This window comes from Micrasema longulum, unplaced genomic scaffold (assembly GCF_059751315.1).
Source record: "Micrasema longulum isolate JH-2025_06_02 unplaced genomic scaffold, ASM5975131v1 h1tg000041l, whole genome shotgun sequence".
NCBI classification, from domain to species: domain Eukaryota; kingdom Metazoa; phylum Arthropoda; class Insecta; order Trichoptera; family Brachycentridae; genus Micrasema; species Micrasema longulum.
The window spans coordinates 1,064,440-1,090,757 of NW_028277248.1; the positions used below are offsets into that span (position 1 = coordinate 1,064,440).

At 32.4% G+C, this 26,318-nt stretch overlaps 1 protein-coding gene across 1 annotated transcript in view; it reads left to right on the forward strand.

Annotated features, from left to right (window-relative positions):
- dati (zinc finger protein datilografo) overlaps positions 1 to 21,165 on the forward strand; it is a 160,652-nt gene extending 139,487 nt beyond the window's left edge. Inside the window, exons 4-8 of the mRNA XM_088227227.1 lie at positions 8,441 to 8,572; positions 9,216 to 9,400; positions 10,417 to 10,552; positions 11,842 to 12,006; positions 12,267 to 21,165. Of these exons, the coding sequence (XP_088083353.1) occupies positions 8,441 to 8,572; positions 9,216 to 9,400; positions 10,417 to 10,552; positions 11,842 to 12,006; positions 12,267 to 13,351 (1,703 nt within the window). The 3' untranslated portion in view covers positions 13,352 to 21,165. The remainder of the gene's footprint in view (positions 1 to 8,440; positions 8,573 to 9,215; positions 9,401 to 10,416; positions 10,553 to 11,841; positions 12,007 to 12,266) is intronic.
- Positions 21,166 to 26,318: the final 5,153 nt, after the last annotated feature.

Consider the following 26,318-nt stretch of genomic DNA (forward strand, 5'->3'; position numbering starts at 1 on the left):
CGACGGGTGATATAAAACTAATATAATAAACACAGAATATTGTTCATAATGTCATCGAATCTAAACATATTTCTTAAATTCTTCCATTTGTTGATTTTAGTGAAGTTGAAGAGCTGAAACCTTAATTGTTGTGAAGAGATTCATCTGACTGAATTATTTCACATACTAGGCAACGCCTGAAAATAATTTTTCAATTTTTAAACTTCTTCTTGGACCAGTTGGTTTCATTACAATATTTGAGTTTGTCCAAATGTTCGCAGACAAAAGACTGGATTTCACCACCTCGGGAGTCATTAAGATTAAAAAACTACAACAGGGATGGAGAATACCTTTAACTAGGGAATATGGAAGTCAAGGCATTTACAGGGCCTATGACCTGTTATTGGCTGGTTTAAGTGACCACTTTACACAATGATCTTAATGACTCCCGAGGGGGTGAAATCCAGTCTTTTTTCTGCGAACATTTGGACAAACTCAAATATTGTATATGTATGTGCAATTTAAAACAGTGTCAAAAAAAATGTTTGTTTATTATTTTTTATTTATTTCGTTACCAAAAAAGACTTGATTTACTTGTATTTAATTTTTTTAAACTTTTATTTTATTGGTATTTTTATGATTTTTAAAAAATATTTTATGTAAACATTATTATAGTGTGTTACCAAAATGTTTAAAGAGAAAAATCCCTGCAAAAAAACTGCTTTTGCAGTTTGGCGGGAATTAAAAAAAATTGTTTAGAAGAATGCTTATGTGAAAAAAAAAAAAAAAAAGAATACATGTTACTTAAACATAAATAATATAGTATAATACATAATAAAATAAATATAAAGCAATAAAGTGCATAAATATATAAATAATATGTGTACCAATTATATAATGTTTCGGAGAAGCATATTACACATTAATGTGGTGTGTTTTAGGTATTTTTACGTTGAAAATAAATAAATATTGTTGTTTCGTTGGTTGTTTTACACTCCTCGAATGCAGGAAGCAAGCTGCATGAGAAACACACGACCTATCCAACATTGAACGCGTTGCGAATTGAATTTTTCCCGCTTCTTCGGCCGTCGTGCATTTTTGGTCCAGAGACTCGGCATCTCGAGGCATTGCCCCTCGGTGGAGTAAAAATACATTATTGCAAACTGGATAATGCACGCAACGGCAATATGCACCCAGGACCGCACCGACAGATGACCTAGAGCTCAAATTCGAACCCAATCATGTTTGAGTATGTTCAAATGCTTGCAGACTGGCTGGATTTCATCCCTAGGGAATTATTCACATTTAAATTTATTTCAACAGAGCGGGAAAACATTATTGAGAAGGGAGTATGGAAATCTAGGCATTTACAGGACTTATCACCTGGCATTGACTGGTTTAAGTGTGTGAAAATCATCACAAATAACATCAATCAGGATTGATGTTATTTGTGTAGATAGGTAGTATTCTTGAGCTTCTTTACTCTCTAGAGAGTGATTAATTTGAAGATTTTAATTTATTTTTGGCAATAATGGCAACACTGATGGTTAAACGTCAAATGGCGTATAAAACTGCTTCAAAAATGGAAAAAAACAAAAACAATTTGGTCAATTCAACCTAATTAAGTGTTTTTGGTAATGCTTAATGTCGCAATAAGTAAAAGAGCTGAAACCTTAATCATGTGTGTGAAAATCATCCGGCTGAAACAATTCACCTATGATTCTTCTTTTACAGGTAGTTAATTCAACAATGTTTTGAGTATGTCCACATACTTGCAGACTGGCTGGATGTTCTCCCTAGGGAGTTGTTCATATTTAAATTTGTTGCAACAGAGAGAAAAAACACAACTTTTAAGAAGCCACTTTACACACTGTGTAACATTCACTATTCTGCCCATATTTAAACAACCACATTTCCTCAACACTTCCATCTGTCGACTTTTGTGAATCAAAGGAGCCGAAACATTTATTGTGTGGGTGAGATTCATCCGGCTGAACCAAATCACCTACTAGGCAACGCCTGAAAACAATTTTCCAATTTTTATACTTCTTATTTTACCAGGTAGTTAATTCAACCAGACAGCCAGTCTGCAAGCTTTTGGACAATTATTTATTAATTCATTCAAAATTACACTAGTTAAAATATGAATGAACTTACAACGGATTTTTAGGCTATGCCCGTGTCAAGACACAATAAATAACAATAAAAATACATGGTAAAATTAATTAGATCAAATTATAATGGCATGTGATGCAATAGAATAACAATCTAGAAAAATAGGTTTAAGTAATAAATAATAAAACTCCAAAGAATACAATGCAAAAAAGATAATCATAAATAATTATAAGACATACTCAAACATTGTTGTCAATTATCACAAAAGCATTAATACGAATAAAACCAATAGGCTAATAAAGTCGCCCATACGGACAACTCCTAACTCCATAAAACCAAAGCCCTGTGTTGAGTTGGGACGAATATATGCAAAACGCGTCAACAACAACTATGAAGTTAACTACAGTTTACAGCAATACAACGGGCGGTATGTACTCAGGTCGAGAATTACAAGCGCCAACCAAAACCTCCCGTTACACGTTTGTAAATAAATACCAAGCCAAAAATTTAAAACGCTTTTGTTTTATGCAATAGAACTAAAGTGCTTTTTTTTTAGCGGGAGCGAGCATTATGCTTATAATTTTTCAAGATCAATAAAAATTGTAACAAAATATTTATTTTTTACCAGTTAGAACCAAAAATATAATAAAGCATTTCTTAGTTCTGCCCTGTTTTTTAAATCACTAATTCAGAATTCAAAAAACGAATAAACTCAAAAAGTTCCCGCGTAAGACGAAAATAGGCGCTGCAGTGCGTACGCGAAGAATGCGCCATTTTATTTCCATTTGTTATTTCGCGGTCTTTTTTTAAAAATAAAAATGGCGGCTTATAAAATGGTCTCGGGTTCGATGATCGAGCTTGTTCGGTTCATTGACATCCGAGTTGGTGTCTCTCTCTAACTTTGTTTGAGTTAGTGAAGTTTTTCTATCGTTATACTGCTCTAGCGGCACTGAAAAATCAAACCAACAAGAGCAATTCGCGTTGTTACTTTTAAGGCGTCGACAACCTTTTTTTCGCATTTATTTTTTCGAATTCGAAAATGTACTCACAAAAAAGAATACGAAAGTATTAAAATGAAAGCATGGCAAATATCTCTAACAATACAATGGAAACACTTAAAAATCTAAATAAGTGGCATTATCTAATTAGGTACCTACAGTGCATGAAAATCTTTAATGTCCTTTGTTTGTGTGTGCGTTGTAGATAGTTTTTAAATAAAATATTATACATAGTGTGCATCCTAACTCAAACGAAATTTGTTACTTGTTTTACCGACAGGCACTAACACATAATTATAGGCTGTTAAACATTAGAACGCACCGTTTGTATGTAGGTATGACGTATGTAAGTTGAGTCCGTTTATTTTCAAATTAAAATAACTTAATTGAATCGGCATTCACTTCGTATAACTTTATTATAAATTATTTTAAAAATAAAACTTTGTTATTAGTGTTACACAGTTTTATTCATATACAAGAACACTACTCCTCCCATTGACTGGTGATTAAAAGGCGGAGTGCTCTCCCGAAACTGTAGAAGTGTTCTCGTATAAGAATGAAATTGTGCAACACTATAAACAAAGATTTATTTTCAAAAAGAGATCCCAGCAGAATGCTGGTACGAGGTTTTCCTGTAATTTGAATTATTTAATACCAAAAACACGTACAACTTTCGTTCAGAGTAATTTCTCTTTTGTGGCTCAAAACGATTTTCATTTTCAGGAGAGTTGTACAAGTTTGGATTTTATCTGGGGGAAGAGACCATTGCAGGAGACTGTTGCGAGACATTGCATAGACTTACAAATTAATTTATCAACGGACTTCCATTAAAAAAAATGGCAAACACAAATCTTTATAATACATCAGACACAATCGAAATAAAATACAAAAAAAGAAAATTAAAGCTAGGACATTTTTTCAAAAATAATTACTACCTCAAGACAAGATCTGGTCTATCTTAGTAATTGTTTAAAGCTAGAAAGACTTACACCAAAAAAGTCCAGATCTTGTCTCGAGTTTACAATGCGACACAATCGGGACATTGGTGCATGCAAGCCATAATTTGTGCTGTGCTGATCAAGGAACTACAAATTTTTATTTCGCAACCGGTGGATCGAAACATTTAATGCCACTTGTTACTATTGCTATATAGTACTATTGAACGGTTTATCCAGATGTTTGTTGAAATTTATGTTTATGTAATAATTTTTATTTGTAGATTTATTTAATAATATGCACAAATTTACTTTCTATTTTGATGGATCTAAACTCAACATAGGGCTTTTATCGTATTTTGGTATGATTTATAAAAAAATAAAATAATATATATGAGCATCAAAAGTAAAACAAAATGGTAACGGTAAACCGTAAAATAATTTGAATAATTGTTAAATAAATTTTTGGTTGATTTATAATAAAGATCACTAATCGAAATATTTCATATTAAGTTTAATAGTTCATGTACTTAAATATTCCATTTTTCGACCGTTTGAAAGTTGAAAAAAATGTTCACGGTTTAGATAAAGCTATTAATTTTTCAGCCATAAATCTGAACCCACAGTAAAATAAATTTATTGCCCCGCAAAGCAGTAAGAAATTTAGTCTCGCGAATAGATAAAATAAATTCCGCAGAAAAGGTGATTGTGATGCGGGATCATAGTTCGCTCGAAATATTTACAACGGCGATCGTAAAACCGGCCTAAGATTTGCATCTCTGCGCAGAACACATTAATGTGACCGTTGCGCAGCTCGCCTGACAGCAAAATAGGCGGGAAAAGGAACGCGGACGCCATTTTTGTTGCAACATTTTATTTACTGCGAAACGCATGTTCAAAGTTTAAGAGCGGATAAATAAACTAATTCTAAAAATGGTAGTTTATTTAATATATTTTATGCCATAAAACATGCAAAACTTACGAAACATCTAATTTTTTGAAAATCTTTTGTTGTTTTGTCTTGTATTATCGTCATAAGCTCGACAGCCCTGGGGGAGCCTTGGCTGAATCTAGAAGTCTCCTTCACTTCACTTAAAATGTGTGTTTCTTTTTACGTTTTCCATTGTTTTTTATTTTTTTCTTAGAATAATAATAATAATAATGAAGGAATAGACCCCATGTGACCTGGATCATAACAGGTGAATGAGCCAACCGCTTAGTACGAGATGGACTAATCTCCACTAAACTTATTTTTTTAGGATTTTTACTTAAAAGTGGCTATCGAGCAGGGCCCTCATTTTTTAAAAAATTCATTCAATTTTTTAACAATATACAAAAGAGATAAAACCGAGTATTCAATAAAATAATTAAAAAGCATTGAAATACATTTTAATAATAAAAATAGTAAACAAATGTCGAGATTGGTGAAATGTGTAAGGCTGAGACATGCATTATCGACAGAATCAAGAAAGGGGTGCTGCGTTGGTTTTGACATGTAGAGCGAATGGACAGCAAAAGAACGGCCTAAAGGATCAAAAATGCGAATGTTGATGGATGCATAAAACGAGGAAGACCGAGAAAGATATGGCACGATCAAGTCCATCAAATACTTGAAGATGGACATGTCAAAAGTAGGAATAATCGGCGTGCATACATGAGAAGATGTATGAATGTAGAGGAAGCGAGGTCTGTATGCCAAGATAGAGTGATATGGCGTTCTATCCTCTCTGCTTGTTTGTTTGTATGTAAACCAAAAGTCTCGCTTTTTCTAAAAGGGTCCGAAACTCCGTGTGACCAAGGGCCCCTGCATAGCCTAAGACAGTCCAGCCATCAAGTCGAAAACCCTCACCCGGGGTTTTGGTTCTATTTCACATACAGAACTATATATTTTTCATCCGCCTGCACGCAGAGAGCAACTATTTTAATAACTTTACAAATGGGTGCCTACAAAGATTGCACAATAAACTTTTTTTATTACTATGCCGTGTGTCGTTCGTACTACTTACCGACATTTTGGATCGCATTACAGTGTCCGTCGCCATCAGGATTGATGTTATTTGTGTAGATAGGTAGTATTCCTGATCTTCTTTACTCTCTAGAGAGTGATTAATTTGAAGATTTTAATTTATTTTTGGCAATAATGGCAACACTGATGATTAAACGTCAAATGGTGTATAAAACTGCTTCAAAAATGGAAAAAAAACGAAAACAATTTGGTCAATTCAACCTAATCAAGTGTTTTGGTAATGCTTAATGTAATAATGGTCTAAATGAACATTTTCATATTTAGTTGCACGCGTCCATATTTGTTTGTCTTCATCAATCTTCAAATTAATCACTCTCTAGGAGGTAGAGAAGATCCCGCATACCGTCTCTGGATGATTTTAGATGCATCCCATCATCTTTATTCATATTTTCGGGATGTTTGTAGATCTCGATCGCATCTTTTACCAATCGAATTCGGAGGCTCTTTGATCTCCCTAGAATTATCGCGTTTTGCCTATACAGATGTCGTGGTTGTCGTACGCGGCATGATAACCCAAATAAACTTATTGTGCATCAGAACGGCCTCAAAAATCTAAGGAGTTTAACCTACGATGATTGTTTAAAGCCCAGTCCCTTACATTTTTATACTTGTTAATTTCTACGTATTTTTCAACCAACCGATACAGTTATTTATTTACATAATATTCGTTCGACACAGTTTCGTGACTCGACGCATTGTAGGCGAACTGACCACGGACAAGTCCGTCTGGATTAAAAATAAGGCGGCAAAAAGAGAAAAACAAAATGGCTCCACGCTCCAAAATGGCGGCCTACATATTTTTGGCGGGAACTCGTGAAAAACGCGCGCATGTTTACGACGCGCATGCCAAACGACCAAATTATTCTAAACGATGCCGATGTACGTAAATAAATTTATGAGTATTCTCTTTTTAAAGTGAATGCCTTGAATCAAAGAACAGCGCGACATTTGAAATGTTTTTTGTTTTTTTTTACAACTTTGCTTCCATAACTTTTTTAAAGGTAACTTAACGTTTTTAAATGAAAATTATAAAATACACACTAGTGTTAACCGTCAAGGGCCAGTCGCGTAGATTGGATTTATGATTTTTCACGGGTTGTTTTGGATTACCACTTTATATGTTGTGTAACATTCACAAAAATTGTATTAAGCTAAACAATAAACTATTAAAATAGTGGACATTGATTTCCTAACCCTATACTTCTAAGATTCTTAGTGCAGATCGTACTAGAGAGCTTTTTTGCCAAATTTTTTTTTGTAAAAATTTAAAATATAAAAAAGCTACTTTTAATTCATGAAAGAAACTAAATGAAATAATTGCTTAATGTTTGTAAAGGTTTAAAGGTAAATCGTATTGAGTTGAGCCATGTAAAAACACTTTATTCCCATCTGAAATTTTATTCGTTTCTTTTGAAATATCTGCATTTATACATTTGAAAAATAAAAAATGGTTTTCAATAATAAAGTAAATGGGGTGGGTGCTATATTAATTGAGCATGCTACAGTAATTGAACATTCTAAATCTATTTTTTAAAAATAAAATAATCTAATGCGTTCATTGTAAGAAAAAACTAAAAAAGTGTATATTTTCTGGTGTAGATATATTAATTTGCACGTTTTTGATTTAGAGTATCCAATTACCATAGCATCCGCCCTTTACGTTTTAGAATGTCTATAGTGATTTAGGTTTTTACAATCAACGCAGTTATTGTAAAACATTTTTATATCGCGTTACAAGCTACGTTATTATGTTTTGCTCTTTCTTATATCAAAGAGTAAACGAGACGTTTATATTGTTATGTAGTCTGCAGGCGCACGCGAGAAAACACGTTTTATTGTGATCAACGACCTATGCGCCGATGCGATACTAAATTAATATTGAACATAACGAAGGTATTTTGCATTTATATTTATGTATTTTTATTTTTCCAGGACATAATATTGATATACAAAAAATTTTCATCATCTTTTGATTCATTTATTAAAAAAAAATAAAGATTTTGAATAAAAAATTTTAGTGATTGAATCTGAAAACAGTCCATTTTACAAGTAACACAAAAAAGGGAATTTTCAAAAAACTGCGAAAAATGTCACAACCAAAATAATTAACAAAGAAAGGTCAATCAAACGGATAGCTGTTTTTTTTATTATTTCTTGTTAACAATAAAGCCTTATTTCCTCAATGGTAAATAACCGTTAACACAGATGTTCAACGATGTTTTGCTAGGTTAAAGTTTTTCGTTAGAAAATATAATTATTATCAAGTTATTTTAAGGGATTTGACTAAAAAATACCATTGTTTTTTGTACATAAATCAATTTTTCCAGGTTTAAGATTTTCTTTTCGATTTCGTTTATAACAGGAAAAAAACTGTTCGTTCCTTTCAGACGAACGTCCGTACAAGTGCTTCCTTCCTGATTGCGGCAGAGCCTTCATCCAACTCTCCAACCTCCAACAACACCTGAGGAACCATGATGCTCAAGTCCTGAAGGCGAAGAATAAGATCCAATGTTCTACCAGTATGTCAAATTTATCCGAGATATTCTTTTATTATATTGTGCGGACTTAACACGATCCAAAATTGAAAACCTCAAAGGTCAAAATGCGCAAAACGCAGCACCCATCCTGCAAATGATTTTTCCTGGCTCTCCAAAATTTTGATTGCGGTCAGCATGTTTAAATTCTAGAAACATCACAAAAATGAAGAATCTCTCGGATGACTTTTACATGCCCTTATCCCTTGTCTGTACCTTGGATCCGATTTCAGAATTGCTGTTGCATTTCGAAGGAGATATCAGTTTCAAGAACTACTCAACGCCTTGACCTTGAATCGAAACGTTAGGTCGAATTTCAGAACGATCACCCAATCAACAATTGTGATGTCTGTTAACTTTTGTATACGCTGCCGCATTAGCTTTACCTCTTACATCCCATTGCATGTTGTTCTTTATTTTAATTTAGGTGTTTAAACATTTGTAACAACAGCAACAGCTGGATATTGGTCATTCAAGAGAAAAAGAAGGACTGGACCAAACTAATTAGATGCCGTTTTGAAGATATTTAACTAATTCGTCCAGAGAAAATGTTATCTTTACATCTTCCTTGTAGTTTGTTTCGATGATTTCGATGAACAAGATTAACCTTTGATTTTTTCTTACCCAGGTGAAAGACCGTACAAGTGCCACCTTCCAGACTGTGGTAGAGCCTTCATCCAACTCTCCAACCTTCAGCAGCACTTGAGAAACCATGACGCTCAAGTGGAGAGGGCAAAGAACAGACCCTTCCATTGTAATATCTGCGGTAAAGGCTTCGCCACTGAAAGTAGCCTTCGGACTCACACGTCCAAGGTCAGTCATGTATGTATTCCCGAACCACTATCCTGTCTTTTCTTTTATTTAACATTATTTTATTTTTATTTATTTATTTAACCTTTTGCTCACACATAAATTCAAAATGCATTTATTAATCTTGATATTTCTTTTTTTTTAATGGGGTCAAGCATTTACGTAATTTTGAAAACGTTTATATATTATGATAATTTATATTACATATTTAGTTTGATATTTCAAAATCTTACTTTCGGGGTTCGCATATTTTTTTTATTTATAACAAAGCATATTTTTATTGTTTTCTTTTGTTTTATCCCCTCCTAAAAATCCTTTAAAACTCTTTAATTTTATTTTTTCCTTCCTTCCTAAATTACCAATAATATTGTTAAAATATGAATACCTAGCATGGTTTTTTTAAAAAAAAAACGTGTTGTTTTAATCAGTGTTTTACAAAAACTTTAGCATTTTTACAAAACAGCCATTTTAAAACTACAAAATAACATGAGTTCCAAAAAACAGTATAATTATCAGAATAAAATTACCCTTAAACAAAAACTATACTTCAAATGTATTAATTTGTTGTAAATATGTTTATTTTATGTTGCAAACATACAATTGGTTATATTTATCCTGGTGACGATAGATTCTAACCAATATCAAAACCTTATATTTTTTAATTTGTGTTTAACTTGTCTACATTTTTCTTTACATAATCAATTCTTCATGCTGGTTATGCTTCAACTTTATGAGCTGTTGAAGCAACAAATTAATTCTAAAATAAATTTACTATATCTCGTGGTCTTTTTGTTGAATTGAAATAAATTATAAAGATTTTTATTTATCTCTTTTTTTTACGTTATCTTGAGTCTAATTTTTCAAAATTTTTAGCATTTTGTGTTTCTATTTTGGCATTTTATTAAAATTTCTTTACGTTTGATTGTCGCCCGCCCCTCCACACCACACCACCAATTGACCGCAATCTCTGATTGGCTGGTCCGATGCAGGAGCTACAGCTGCATCTTGGTGTGTTGCAGCAACACGCCGCGCTGATGATCGGAGGGCCCAACGCCACTCCTTGTCCGATTTGCCACAAACTCGTGTTCGGAGGAGAAGCCCTCATGGAGCACATGAAGAACACTCATAAGGACCCGAACGCATCCGGTGTTGCCAGTAAGTGTTTAAGCGTCGCCCGCAGTGGTTGTCACATCCTGTTTCTTACCAACCGCGTTTTGGGGACTTGCAATACTTTCTTATTTCCAGGTCGCAAACATCATTTAATACTAATTTGATATCTTAAAACACTTGATTATCATTCAATTTTTATATTTTATAATCTTAAAAGCATCTTTATTTACAATTTTACGAATTAGTTTTTTGTTTTTTTTTATGTTTTATTACTTTCTTATTTAACAGCGACCGTTTTATTTTGATTTTAATCAATTCAAGAAGTTTTTGTTTTTTTTTATAATGCTGAATCATTGATGAAAGACTTTATGACTTTTTCGTCAATGATTCGAAACATTTTTTATTAGTATTGTTGGGGGGTATTGGTAATAAACTACCACTTGCTTATCTCGTTCTGTACAAAAAGTATCGTTACCAAAAAACTAATAAGCTTTATGTTAAGATTATTTTTCATGTTTAAAAAACTACAGCAGATTGAAGCAGATTTTATTAAAATATCAATTGTTTACATATTGAACTTAATCTAAACTAATTCAATTAAATGCTTTTGCATCCATTTGCTGTTAATTTATTTATTCAGAATATTTCATTAAATTTAAAAAACTGATTTTTATTAACAAAACTTTGGTTTTATAAAAAAATTCATTTAAAAATAAACGTTTCTTAAATTTGATGAAATATTTAAAAAATGTGCTTTTGTGTCCTTTCCCCGAAATTATTTATATCCTTTTTGGTGATGGGATTTCATTGGGAAGCTTATTTGCACAAATTTAAATCACATCATTTTAATTTTATCTCAATTTTGTTTTCGAATATATTTAAATCGCTGTGGGATTTTTATTTTTTTGACTTTTCCTACTAACAATAATGAGAATAGTTCATGTTTTGTATTTCATAATCAAATTCATATTAAATTAAAGTTATTGTCAGTTTTTAGTAAACGTGATAATTGGTCTAACTTTTACCACATTTATGAAAAATTGACAATGTTTTTAAAAAGTTTTTGATAGCTATTCTCATGATATCCTCCTACCAAAAATTCCTTTAAAATTGGTGTTGTCTCGTAAATTATCAATTTCATGGCTTCTTGCATTGACCTTGTCTGTTTGTCTCTTTTGTCTACCCAAACCTCCCCTCTCCCCTTACTAACACCGCCCTGCCAGCCAACGGCGGAGCTTCGATGGGTTCTGGAGCAAATGACCTTACGATCCCATCGCAAGTCCCCCAGTCACCATCGCCCTACCCGCCACAAATGAAGACTGACCCCTATATAGCCAAGCGGAGGACGGCCAACCACCCATGCCCCGTCTGCGGCAAGCACTACGTGAACGAGGGTTCCCTCAGGAAGCACCTGGCCTGCCACCCTGAGACGCAGCTCACCAGCAGCCTTCGAATGTGGCCTTGCTCAGTATGTCAGGCTGTCTTCACACATGAGAGTGGTGAGTAACATAATTTATATCAGCTAGTCTTTTCAATTTGTTAAATCGGATCTTTTGAATACAAAAACTCCATTACTTGTGAGCTTTTAATTTTTATTTGTTAAATAAATATAATTTTATGATTGTTACTAGAAATTTCACAAGCTGATATGCTTGTCTTGTGTTTCAAGTACTTATTCTTTCATGGTACCATGATTATTTTTGTATGCAGATATAGATCTGTAGATATTTGTTTAAAACTCTTGTTTTTTTTCTTCCAGGACTTCTATCTCACATGGAACATATGCGTATGGAGCCCAAACATCAATTTGCTGCCCAATACGTTCTATCTCGAGCAGCTGCAGAAAGAAGAGAACGTGAAAATGCACTTCTTGCTGCTGTCTCGGCATCTGGATCTGGTCTGCTTTTAGGAAGTGGATCACTTTGCGCCTCTCCATCAGCTCATTCCGATAGTTCATCAACCGGTCGACCATCATCGGCAGGTTCTGATGCTCCACCTAATAATAACAACAATTGCGCCCCGCCTAAACTCGGAGATTTATTAAGGACCGCTACAAATAATGGGCATCACCAACAGTATGCTCCCGAAGATCTTCATAACGCCAATAGAATGGCTGCTATTGCAGCAGCCGCTGCTGGAATTATGGGACAAGCTCAAGGTGGAGTTCAAGGTGCTTTGGGATCTCCCGTCGACCCAGCTGTGCAAGCAGCTGCAGCAAGTCTAGCTGCAGCTATGAGAATCAATAACGCTCACAATGCACATTTGCAGCAACAACACCACCAGCAACAGCAGAATATGCTGGAAAACCAGAGTGGCACTCCCCCAATGAGAAGTGACTCTCCTAGTGCCGCTCAAGCTGCCATGAATGTAGCGACAATGAGGTCGATGGCAGATTCCATGCGGTCGATGGCCAACTTTGAAAATCAGTTAAACCAACAGCAACAGGCGGATCCGACTGCCGCTCTCAGAATGCAACAAGCCGAAGCTTTACTCCGCAGTCAAGCTGAAGCCGCTCTTCGGTTAGCGGTGTCCCAAGCCGCTGCAGCCGGTGCCGAAGCGAACGTCGCTCGTCACAACGGAGGCTTTCCTCAGGGCCTAGAAGGAGGACCGGGCGGTCCAGCTAGACTCTCTCCCGATCTGGGAGAGGCTCTGAGAATGGCTCAAGAACAGCGATTGGAACAAGCCTTGCGACTCCACGGCGATCCTAGGATGCTAGGATTCGGATTGTCTCACTCTCCGGCACCTTCTCTGCAGCAGCCGTCTCTGATGCACCAAAATCAGCATCAGGCACAGATGCAACAGAACCAGCACCACAGCCAACAGAACCAGGGTCAGCAACCATGAAAATTCAGTTATTACTAATTGAACGCGCCTTATTTTTCCAAACTTGTTTTGAATTCTTCAGATTCAGTTTACGTTTAGTAAAAATAACATTTTAAGAACAATTAACGTATTGTTTCACACAGAAATCTGTTGAATTATTCTTTGTACGTTTTTTTTTGGAAAGGAATGCGCGTTCGGTTAGTAATAACTATAAAATGAAACTAGAGGCGTAGGGAGAGGATTAACGGAAAGGGTAGAATGATTTCAATGTTGGAGTTAACTTTATTAATTTGCCCTTCGAGAGATTATGCCATAATTATTTTCAATTTAATTTTAAGTATATGTATGTTAAAATTATATTTTAAATAAATATTATAAATTATGAGAAATTTAATATATAATAAACTGTGGGCATTCGATAAGTGATAAACAAGTAAACATTGGTTCTTGTACTTTTAGGAAAAAAATATTTGTTGCTAGAAATAAAATTTACGCAAAAAAGTCGACAGTGGAAAGAACTCCCTTTTTTTGGATGTGAATTTCAATTTTTAAAATTATAAATAAAAAATAAGACGGTGAAAAATTAAAGATAAATAAATTGAAAGGTATACAAATCTCAAAATATCTCATAGTTGTTTTGAATAGGAAAGATTACTTGTAAATATAGAAAACTGTTGTAAGTTATAAGGATAATCTTGTTTATACCTACACTAATAAGAATATGATATAATATTTTGTAAATAATGTATAAAAACAAATTATAATAAAAAGGAACGTACTCTCGCCAACGTAGTGATAATTACAATTTATTTCTCCCTTTTTTTATGAAAATTCATCTTCTTTGTTTTGGATAGCGATTTTATTTTTTTGTTTTAATTGAGTACAAATTAGTGCCAAAATAATGAAAAAATTTATAGGTGCCAATATTTTTTTAGTTTCGCCATATTTAGAAAGTATTCCTTTCTAGCCATAAAAAATAGTGGTTACCTAATTAATCACAGATTTCTGGTAAAAGAAAAAAACAATGTTCCTACAACTCAAACCTCATACTTCATTTAAAACATAATTTTAAAAATGAAAAAATATAATCAAGGCAACATTTTTTATCTCTGATAATGAACTGAGAAATTGTAAATAATAAAAATTGTATATAGTCTTTTTTGATGTTTTGAAACTGGATAATTTTTGGCCGTTCAAAATTTTATTTTCTGTGATTTTATTTTATTTTTGTGTATGTGACATTCAAAATAAACATTTTTCTCTGTACATATTGTAAATGAGCGTAAGATATCGCTTTTAGGAATAATTTTATAATAATTGACCGAGAACAAAGAAATAGAATAACAACATAACAACAACGTCAACTAATTATGCAAAAAATAATACCCACTCCAATAAAATAACATTAAAATAGTCACAATTTTAAAATAAATCAAAAAACGTAACGATGTAATTATTTGATGTTAAAAATTCAATTGACCATTATCCAAACACTGGATTTGTTTTGAATTTTACCTACAATTACGTCTATGTACATCTTATAGTAAAATATTAAACAATTTTTTGGTCTAATGGATAGCGCTCTTGATTGTATTTTGTAAAAATTCGGGTTCCTATACAACTGGAGCAAATTAATTGTTGTACTCAAATTGCGACCCACAATCAAATATATAGTACAGCAAGCGTGTTCTCATGCTTTGAGAATATTTATTAAATTAAACGAGTCTAGTAAAAACGTAGCATCATTTCTAATACTATCATTATTGTATTTCAATTCGTATTTGTTGCTTTGATATCTTGTTTGTTTTTATGGTAAATAAAAAAAATCATATTTCAAAATCTAAATTTTGCATTTATATGTTTTTCAATCGTGGGTTTGATTTTTTTAATCGAAGTTTAATTTTAAAGATGTGACTATTTTTAAGCAAAAATACCGTGTGTCGATTTCATCTGACACTTTGACAAAAACACAAATCCATACAATCGAACGACATCCTAACTACTGAAATAATAGAAGAATTTACCGTTGAATCTTATCCACGAAATGGAGGAGATTAGATAATGATTTCAAAGAACAATAACCCAGATATTATGAATATTTATGTATTTAAGATAATGCATTATGATTTACCACAATTGTTTATATTATTGATTGATTATACATACACAAGCATCAATAGCCCAGAATATAAATGAATACTTGCATACAGTATTTCTTATAGCCCACACAATGCAATAGAAAATATTAAGTCTCAATACTCATCACTTGAACTAGCATTTGTTTACAAATGTCCCGTGCCATGTCAATAATTGAATAAACTACAAAAATTCAATCATTGAAATCGCAAATATAATAAAAAGGATTGTCAGTTGATTAATAAACCAAATTCAAAAATGATATTGATTTAACATCTTGGTAAAAATTTCGGTAAAATGTGTATTTGAAATATGTAAAATACTAATTTTAATGCTGTGTAACTAACTAGATTTCGTAATTAGTCAATTACGATATTCAGATACTGATTTTATTATAAAAGAATGATATAATCATGATGAAATGCAGTCATCCACTCTTAATAAAATTCAGATTTTATTTACTAATCTGTAACTTCGATCCTGTATTTTCTATCAGAAATAATACGTAGAGTGATGATCTGATACTTAAATGATGAAAATTATATGTTTTCAATAAATATACAGTGTTTTTTAATGTCTGTGAAAACTTTTTACATCGGTAAATTTTATTAAGAATTCATTAAAAATCCGCATCCAAATATTATAATATATCTGCAGCATTTGAATTACTATTTTAAACAAATCAAAAATGACTTTAAATTACGTGTTTTGTTATATGAATTAATATTAAGATGTCATTTGATTAATAATGACGTTTTAATGTACGAAATAAAACCAATTTGCAATAGCCCAAGATATTTGAGATTGTTTTTATTAACTTTATTGTTTCGAAATAATCTGTAAGAGTTTTATTGTTTGAATTACTTACCTTTTTTTAAAACACAAAAATTTTTGGAATTTGATTATTATTTATCAAGACACGAACAAAAATGTGATAAACATTCGGATTTTATGGAAACCAATAAATATAGATGTTAATTTATAATAATGTGTAAAATATATCTCGGTCAATGTTCATTAGACTAGAAAAAATAATAAATATGCAATATCAAATGTGTTTTGGAAGATATTTCGGTCGAAAATGCATTTACGATTTAAAACATTTCACGGAATTTTAACTAAATAAAATAAAAACAAATAAATAGTTCCTAAATTGTATTTCGGTCGAGTTAAGAAATCGTGTATGTATCATTAAAATTGTAAAAAATTGATTAAGTAGAAAAATAATAATAATTAAGTATTAATATTTGGCATTATTAGTACTTATAAAAATTAATGTTTAAAATTAATAAACCGTATTTATTGAGTTTCCAAAATATGAATAAAATGAAAAAAACTCAAAAAGAAATAACCTTTGGAACGTGGCGTGTTGTTATTCCTAGAAAAAATCATTTTTAACTGAAAATATTAAGTTTATTGAGTGTAAAAAATTATGTTTAATATTTTTTTAATAAAATATATCAATAATGTGCTTATTGTTTAAGAAATGTTACATATTTTTAAACATTTTTGTTCAAAACTGATTTTTTATGACTCTTGTGCTTCATTTGTGCATTTGTGAAAACAATTGTTACAAACTTAATTATATTTTTAAGAAAATATATAATTCAGTGCAATGATTTTTTTTATAAAATACTACTTAGGTAAGATTTTTTTATATTCAAAAGACTAATTATTGTTTTTTACATGATTTGTATAAATAACAGTGTTGGTATAAATATTTTATCAATTTAATTAAATTAAGTACAAGTTATAAACAATAAAAAATACGACTCACGCTGCATTTAGAAAAAGAACGAATAGTTATACCTACGACTAAAAACCTAAAGACGAACCGAACAAAATTATTCATACAACCGAACTACAAATTTTACTTATACACTCATAAGTAAGCAAAACATGACAGACAAGTGAAATTTCGCAAAGACAAAAACAAATTATAGTGACTAAACCAACACAATAGTCTGTTTTATTATATTAAGTTTATAATTACCATCATCAGTTGAATTATAAACTATTTCTTGTGAAGTTTTTAATGAATAGTTGCAATAGAACCGGATTTGGTTACTATTTTTTTATGTTATATGACTATTTGTAATAATTATAATGATCTTTTATACATGTTTTATACACGTGAGCGCTTGATAATACCGTATCTTACACATTCAAGTACGAAAACAAAGATTTTCGTTAAAAAACAACGATTTTAAAAGAGATATATTTTTAGCACTATTTGTATTTCATTTGCCCTTGTATCTACATTATACGTAAACTATTTGAAACACGTTGCCATATTTAATAAAATATAATTTTAATTATAATTATTATTGATCATATGATTTGCAGTAATCGAATGTAATGGCCTAGAATTAACGAAACATTCTCATGTTATCATCGATTATACAGTAATGCATTTTGTTGTTATAAAAAACATATAATTATGTTCAATTTAATGTTATATTATCATAGTTATTAAATGAATTAATTATTTTTTAATTGTTTACTGTCGTGATTATTCTTTTGTTAACGATAATCTTTATTAAACACTATTATTTATTCACTTAAAGTAAGAAATACATACTTAACAAGTCAGTAAATATTTTATATGGTTGATCTATTTAACACCGCTTTTAACGTTAGTTAAGAACACAAGTATATTCCTTAATGTTTAGCAGTAATTAATGATAACTTTTAGACAAGATAGACAGGTTTTTGATTACATATTACACACATAGATATTAACTTTTAATTATGCATTTAAACATACTAACTCCATAGCAATTAGGTTAAGAAATTTGAGCATAATCGCGTCAAGAAACATCAATAAGAATAATTTAACTCTTTCATTCGCGTTTGTTCAAATCAATGTTCAATTTAATATTCATTATTGTAGTCTCCGTGTTTATAGTTATTAAGACTTTATATTTATTGAATATTTTTCCAGGTCTACCATTTTGTAACGTCGTTACTACCGTAATTTTAAGAATATATACGGGCATTCTGAAATACAAATAAATAATTGATTATAAGTGCAAAAAATATATAACATAAGATACGTCTCAAATTTACTAAGGTGTGAACGATTTTTAAAAATTAAATAAAAATGTATGGATTGTTTAAAGAAATGACAATGTTGCATGAAAAACGCGCGATTTAAGTGCGGCGTTTTGGTTTTAATTTTCCGCAATTTATTCAACCCATTGGGAGAAATAATTGCATATGAAATGCAGAATTCACTACAAAAACGGCGCAAATCAAAAAGATGCATAGATAGCGTCGCATTAAATCAAAGTAAACACATATTATTACGATTCGTACACGGGAAATTTTAATATGTTCTTCATTTCGTAACATTGACTTCACCTGTTATAACCGTAGACCCTCAAACTACAAAACTTGTAGAAAATATACATTTCAACTCAGGTACTCTGTAATAAGAGTATTTTTTCAATCTGTTTGGCAAATTTATAAAAAATACGTAAAATTTTCTTGCATTATTTTTACCACTTAAGTTAAATGATAAAATTAAATGATTTATTTTTTAATGGCATTATGTGGTCCCATAAAAGTGTCTCCGACTCGCAAATCAAACATCCGAAGTTCAATCCCCATTCTCCAAGTAAATTCCAATCTACTTCAAACCTATTTATAAATGGCCCCAAAATTGGAATAATACATATTTGGTCAAATGAAAGAATATACAGATTCCATTCGAATAATTGGCAAAAAGTGCTATCCAAAATAGCTTTCTGTATGAATGTGTTTGTTTGATTATTTTTTATTCACGAAAACATTGGAATATTTTTGAAGATGGTTCTCAGCAATATTTTACTATTCCCGACGATGACGATGAGTCATCTGGCGTCTGAAGCGTGAGGCTAATCATTAATGTAACAGATTAAGGGAATACGTTGTTATTGGCCTGCCAATGCAGTTTCCAGGGCCCCGATTACAATGGGAAGTTAATAAAGTTATCGACAAATATCTATAAAGAAAAATCTACACTTTTGTCCAAAAATGAGTATATTTGCATGAACATTTAAAGTATCTTCATTGGTAACCTACAATTAAACATATTTAAAAGAAAAAAATGTATGCATATTCTGCTTTTCATACAGAAAACTTAATTTTAGTTTGTAGATAAAATTGAAGATAAATGTTCAGTTCCCATTCTGGGCCCAGGGCATAATTACCAAATTAAGTGCAAGTACGAATTTTGTGAGATTAACTCTTAAAAGACTGTGGTAAATAATCCCTTTGCACGCGGTGATGTAACATCGTGTTACCACTAGCAAAAGACGGAATATTCTAGAGCTCATACATTTGAAAAAAAGATTAACAACTATTTTTCCATAATTTATCAAAATAAACACCCAATTTAGCCCTGACTAAATTGAGTTTATCACAACAGCGGCTACGGCACGAAGATAAGATAGAAATCATTACAAAGAAGAAAGAGACGCTGTTCTTTGGCGGCTGTTTGTGTGAAAGAGATTCAGTCGGTTATTAGAAGTCAGCAATATTGCACGCATGTTGAATGACCGGCGTATTTATGTTTTTTAATTTATTTTGCTATAAAAGAGCTGAATTGTTTAAATATTTTTTTTAAATTATGGAAAATATAATTATTTAACGGTAGGTCTCTTTATTTGGTTTTCAAAAGTCTGAACTTCAGAATATTCCATCTTATGTTTGTGGTAACACAATGTTACATCACCGCACGCAAATGATTTTTTTGCCACAGCCTTTTAAGAGTCAAAAACTATTAGCCAAAGTATGCAATGCAGTGGTGAAAAAAAGTAAGCAGAAGTACTTTTAACATTAATGCCATAAATTGTTACAATTTTTTTTTTAAATATCGAACATCAATCACACCCAAGCGCTCACATGTTCATTCATAAAAGATAGCATACTTAGAAATATTAAATACATTAAAAAATATTATCATAATAATGGACAAGTATACATACAAACATAATCAATGTAATGCAGAAAAAAAACAACAAAAAAAAACAAAAAAAATACAAAAAATAAATACATAAAAAAATCTTGTACTTAATCAATAGAAAATCACAGATAACTAATTGCATTGATTTTAAATCAACATTTTATTTCTGTGTTGATGTTTTTTTTATGTTTTCTGGTCATTTTTAGGTAGCGTATATTCGGAAAATATTTTGTGATTTAATTACGCAATATTCGGTGTTCAGTAGAAAATAATAACATAAATGTATGTACCATTTAACTGTGAACAATTTTTATTTTATAATTATCGCATTTTAATTGTGTTATTTAGTTTTAAATTTAATTTAATTTATTGGTGATGACATTTTTGAGGAAAGTATGTTTGTAAACCTTCTACAAAAAAATTGTAAAAAATGTAAATTATTCTACCAAAATGTCAAACATTATAATAGTAACAAAATTTATTTAATGGTAATTTTAAGATTCAGGCGTAATAGTTATTTAATACATTGGTAAAAAAAAAATTCGGAGAGTAAATTACCATTATGTCATCAATTTATGTTCAATTTTACATAATTATTGTGCTTTGTAATAGAAACATTTTATTTGTATAATTTAAACGTTTATTATTTTCTGTGCTTGGATGTCATTACTGATTACAAAATTACTTTTAATTATTGCCGAGATTGGCTAGTTATAATTATTTTTAAATAAAAACAGTGTTTAAAAATAAATCAAGCATTTTTATTGGTTTTCATTCAGATAATATTTACCTGATAAAAATATAAACATAAGTTGATAATAAAGCTGGTTCCTGGTTTTGACTAAAATGTGTGATAGCGAAGTATGAAATTGGCAAAACAATGGTTAAAGCAGGCTTATTACTGTTTAAATGCGATCACTCAGGTGAGTATCTGGTAAAATTGTGTACGAAAGGGGCACTAAGGTAAAATGGGAGAGTGGCGTTCACTTGTGAGGAAATCCAAATAATTATGTACGGTACCTAAAGGGCTTGGCGAACATTTTGCTGGAATGAACCTTTCCGAAACTTCTAGATTTAGGTACTGCAGCGCAGATGACCGAAACACCTATACACATTCTATGTGATTGTGATGCTTTGCATCATAAAAGGAGCCTCATCCTCGTGGGACCACTGGTTAAATCTGAGGATTTTAAAGAGCCCGCTCCCTGCCTAATAGCCCAATGCCTCACGGATCTGAGATTGGAGGGGGAGATTTAGCAAAATGTAAACTCTCGCCTTCCACACAGTAGCCAGGTTCTTTATAGAACTGGGCTTGGAAGGCGAGAACTATTCACGGGGACCCGTCGCAATAGATTTCAACAGTTTGCAGTGACGTCAGGAGCTTGCGAAGCACTGACCCTACCTCTAAAAGTAAGAAAAAAGGGCTTGGCACAAAAATAAACTTTCAAATAGTTAATTTAGTTTACCGTGTCTATAAGATAGAAATTACAAACCTTTATAGTGTTTGACATATTTTCATACATTTTAAGAACTGTTCGTTGACCGTAATGGGGTATTCTTACTTTTTTATATTTTTTATTTTGAAATAAGCAAAAAATTATGATTGTAATGGTATCAATATTTATTTCGTGCCGAAAACGAGGCGTTTTGCGCCCTGTGGTAAAAACGGCATGAATGACGTTTTAGCCCCAAACTTGCACGCAATGTTTATTAGAAGCGCAGTCGGCGGTCATAACACGTGACGTCAGAATGACGTGATGCCAACTGCGAGCAATTTTGTATTTGCTGATTTTAAAACCTGAAACTTATAAATGAAAACACATTTAAAATACAATGATGGTTGTATTATTAGAATTGTAAAAATCCGCTTAAAATTTATATGTAATCTTGACGATAACGTCAATGTACGTCAATAATGTCGGAAATAATTCCAACTTTTGAAATATCGTATTTTCCGCACCAAGGGGGTAATGACAGTCGGTCGAAAACAGTATTGGCATTGCTTCATAATCAAACTAATTTACAATACAAATAATGTTTCAATAGTAATCCAATGTTTATTTTAATAAAAATTGTTGAAAATTATTAAAATAAACATGACCCGTTCTGTATTTGGGCATTGCCTGGCATAACCTCAAAATTACTAAAACGTTTTCTTTGATCGTAACTAAAAACCTAAATAAGTTTCAAAAGATCGAATCGGCACATCAGATAAACCAACACATTTGGAATAACTGGTAATTAAAACATATCGATACTTATAAAGTATTATAAGCTCCCTTTGACTAAAAATTAAGCTTTTTACAACAAAACACGACCCGACTCCATTGACGCTCTCACTCACTCTGTGAGCGACATAAAATGGTGGTGCCTTGTAAATAAGTTGACTTTGATGTGTACTAAAGAGTTGCACTAGTAAATGAATCAAAATGTTCCGTACGGAATTTGACAATGACGGGCACCATCTCCTGACCACCACTCCCCCATTTCACCATAATTTCGAGATCCGTACGTTATGTAAGGCTGAGATGAGCACTGTCAACAACTTCAAGAAGAGAGTTCCACGTTGGTTTGGACGTGTAGAGCAAATGGGCGGTGAAAGAACCGCTAATTTTAATGGACTCAGGAAACAAGGAAAACTGAGGCCTAGGCTGAAGGGCAAGAACTAATTTAAGAAGATTCATCAGGACAGATCAGCTTAGGTTGCAGTGGCGCCAAGATCTTATTTAGTACTGCACCCCATTTTTTCAGTATTACCAAGCAGGCAAGCAAACCTCCACAAAGTGAAGGTATGTATAGTAAGGCAGAGTGATATGGCGTTCCATCATATCTGCCTTTGCATACATACCCTGACATTCCCAAAATTCATATGCACCCACGCCAGGGGCAAACCGTGTTTAGAAGCGATTAAGCGCAGCTTACCCTTATATTTTACCAACCATAATAATACTAACATATGACAACAGAGATGAAGAACATTTAAGAGAAGGTAATATAGAATTCTAGGCATCTACAGGGCTTATAACCTGTCAATGGCTGGTTTAAGTGGCCACTTTACACACTGTGTAACATTCACCATACAGGCAGGTCTTATGAACAATATTTTGAGTTTGTCCAAACTTTTGTAGACAAGGACTGGATTCAACTTCCTGGGGAGCTGTTTATATTAACATAGTACAACAGAGATGAAGAACATTTAAGTGAAGGTAATATAGAAGTCTAGGCATCTACAGGGCTTATGACCTGTCAATGGCTGGTTTAAGTGGCCACTTTACACACTGTGTAACATTCACCATTCTGCCTATATTTGAACATCTATATTTCTTCAATTCTTTCATCAGTTGATGTTTGTGAAGTTAAAGAGCTAAAACCTTTATTTATGCGGGTGAGATTCATCTAATTGAATTTTTTCACCTACATACTAGGCAACGCCTGAAAAAAATTTTTTTTCATTTTCTATACTTCTTCTCGTGGACCAGGTGGATTTATCAACAATATTTTGAGTTTGTCCAAATTTCTGTAGACAAGGACTGGATTCGACTCCCTGGGGAGCTGTTTATATTAACATATTACAACAGAGATGAAGAACATTTAAGAGAAGGTAATATGGAAGTCTAGGCATCTACAGGGCTAATGACCTGTCATTAGCTGGTTTATGTAGCCTCGCTATCACTATTCTGTCCAAATTTAAACATTCACATTTCTTCAACACTTCCATCTGTTAATTTTTGTGGAATAAAAGAGCTAAAACTATCCTTGATGTGAGTAAGATTCATTCTGCTAAACCATTTCACTTACGTTAAAAGAGTTGAGAAAATAGAGATGCCTTAAAATAGGCAGAATGGCGAATGTTACACAGTGTGTAAATTGGCCACTTAATTAGCCGTTAACAAGTCGTAAGCCCTGTAAACGGCTAGACTTCCAAATTCCTTTTTCAAAAATGGTTTCTCTCTATGTTGCAACACATTTGGATCAAAGTAACTTCCTAGGGAGGAAATTTAACCCGTCTGAAAGAAAACAGCCCCCCATTTCACCGATTTTCCCCTCAGCTTTGCCAAAAGAAAAATACGAAGCAGAACCTTTCAACTCTGGAACGGTCATTTTTTTAGTGAGACTATCGGAAGTATAACTAAAATGGTTTTCCCTGCCATTTTCCATGCCGATGACTTCAGAAAAATGCAGAATGCTGGCTACGAGCTCACCCAGATGCTTACAGGTCACTGTGGGTTCATGAGCTACCTGCATCGCTTCAAGCTCTCCGAGATCGACGACTGCCTATGCGACAATGAAACTCCTCAAGATGTCCCCCACCTGTTGATGCATTGCCCCTTTTTCAGCTTTCAAAGACAACAGCTGGAGGCGCGATGCAGAAGCCTGGGTGAAGATCTATGTGACATCCCATCGGTGATAGGTAATAAAGAATTCACACGGGAGGTAGTATCTACATGATCAATATAATGCAAGCAATTGGTAAAATAAACCAAAGTAGGGATCAAAATGCCGAACACTCCTCTAGTGGAACGGAAGGCCTGTTGACTACTGCCAACAGGACGGCTTCTCCTGAAGAGTTTTAAGTGGTTTCCTCATCGCGTGAGCAAATGCTGAGAAGTTCCTGATTAGCCCACATTAGTATATCTCTCCTGATCCCAATTGTTTAGATAAATTTTACGATATTTAATTGCGGAAAAATCCACTTTTTTTCATTATTAAAAGCAAGGTAAATAATAAAGCAACTCTTATATTAAAAAACCTGTCTGAAAGCATTTGGACATATTTAAAACATCTCCCTAATCAGTGATTAATTAACGAATTCTTATTTTGTGCATGCGGCTACACTTTGCTTTATACATGGTCACAAAAATTGCGTAAAAATAATACGAACACGTGAAGCTAAACATGATGATTTTCATTTAGAACATCATTGCGACTTAAAGTACTCCTACTACCATCACGCCATTTCCCCGTAAGGGTAGGCAGAGAAAATGGACCGCCACACACGTCTATCCTTGCATACAGCTTGTCATACATACCCTTCGGTTCTACCTGCTTTTGACATGACCAGACTTAAGATTTTGGTTTATCTGATCAATTTCACCTATTTCAGATTTGCACACACCTGATTTCATCATCAGTAACCCATACATTGATTTCCAAGATATTCGTCTAAGAGATCTTACCCATAACGGTTAATTTAGTTGAATTGACTAAACGGGGTGTTTTCCGTTTTTTAAAGAGTTTTACACATCATTTGACGTTCAATCAGCAGTGTGACCATATATGAAACAAAATGTAGCCGTAGCAAAAAAATGAAATCCCCAAATCAATCACTCTTTAGTATAAAGATCGAAAATGACATAGCATTACATTTTTTTTCTAAAACACTAGAAGGTAAATTATACATTTATAAGTTTATTTTTTTAAATCTGTACTTAACAACAAAACAAAACATTTAAGAAAAAAATATTAAATAGTTTAGGTTAAACTTTGGGTCTTGTGTTTGGCAAGTGTACAAAATAAAATAAAAACAAACATTCTAATAATTAAATTGCAAAAAAAAACATGCTTCTCAAACATTCCTTTTTCACGCCTAATAGCTTATAGGGCTCTGCATTAGTACACCAAGCGTGGCGTATCTAATTTGACTTGTTACGTAAAGGTAAGATGATCAGTCTTTCGCTTCGGGTGCCAGTCCAGGACTACGAAAATAGAAATTCTGGTGTAAGAACACCTTTTCGAGTAAATATTCCATTTCAACCATGACGGAAATCGAACCCAAGATCTGTCGCACGACAAGTAAACGCGCTTACCGTATATAAAAAGCGGTGTAGCGTTCAATTTTTCGCTCAAAAGTTTGATCGTTTTAGCTCCATTTGATAATGGTTTTTAATCCATGAATAAATTAAT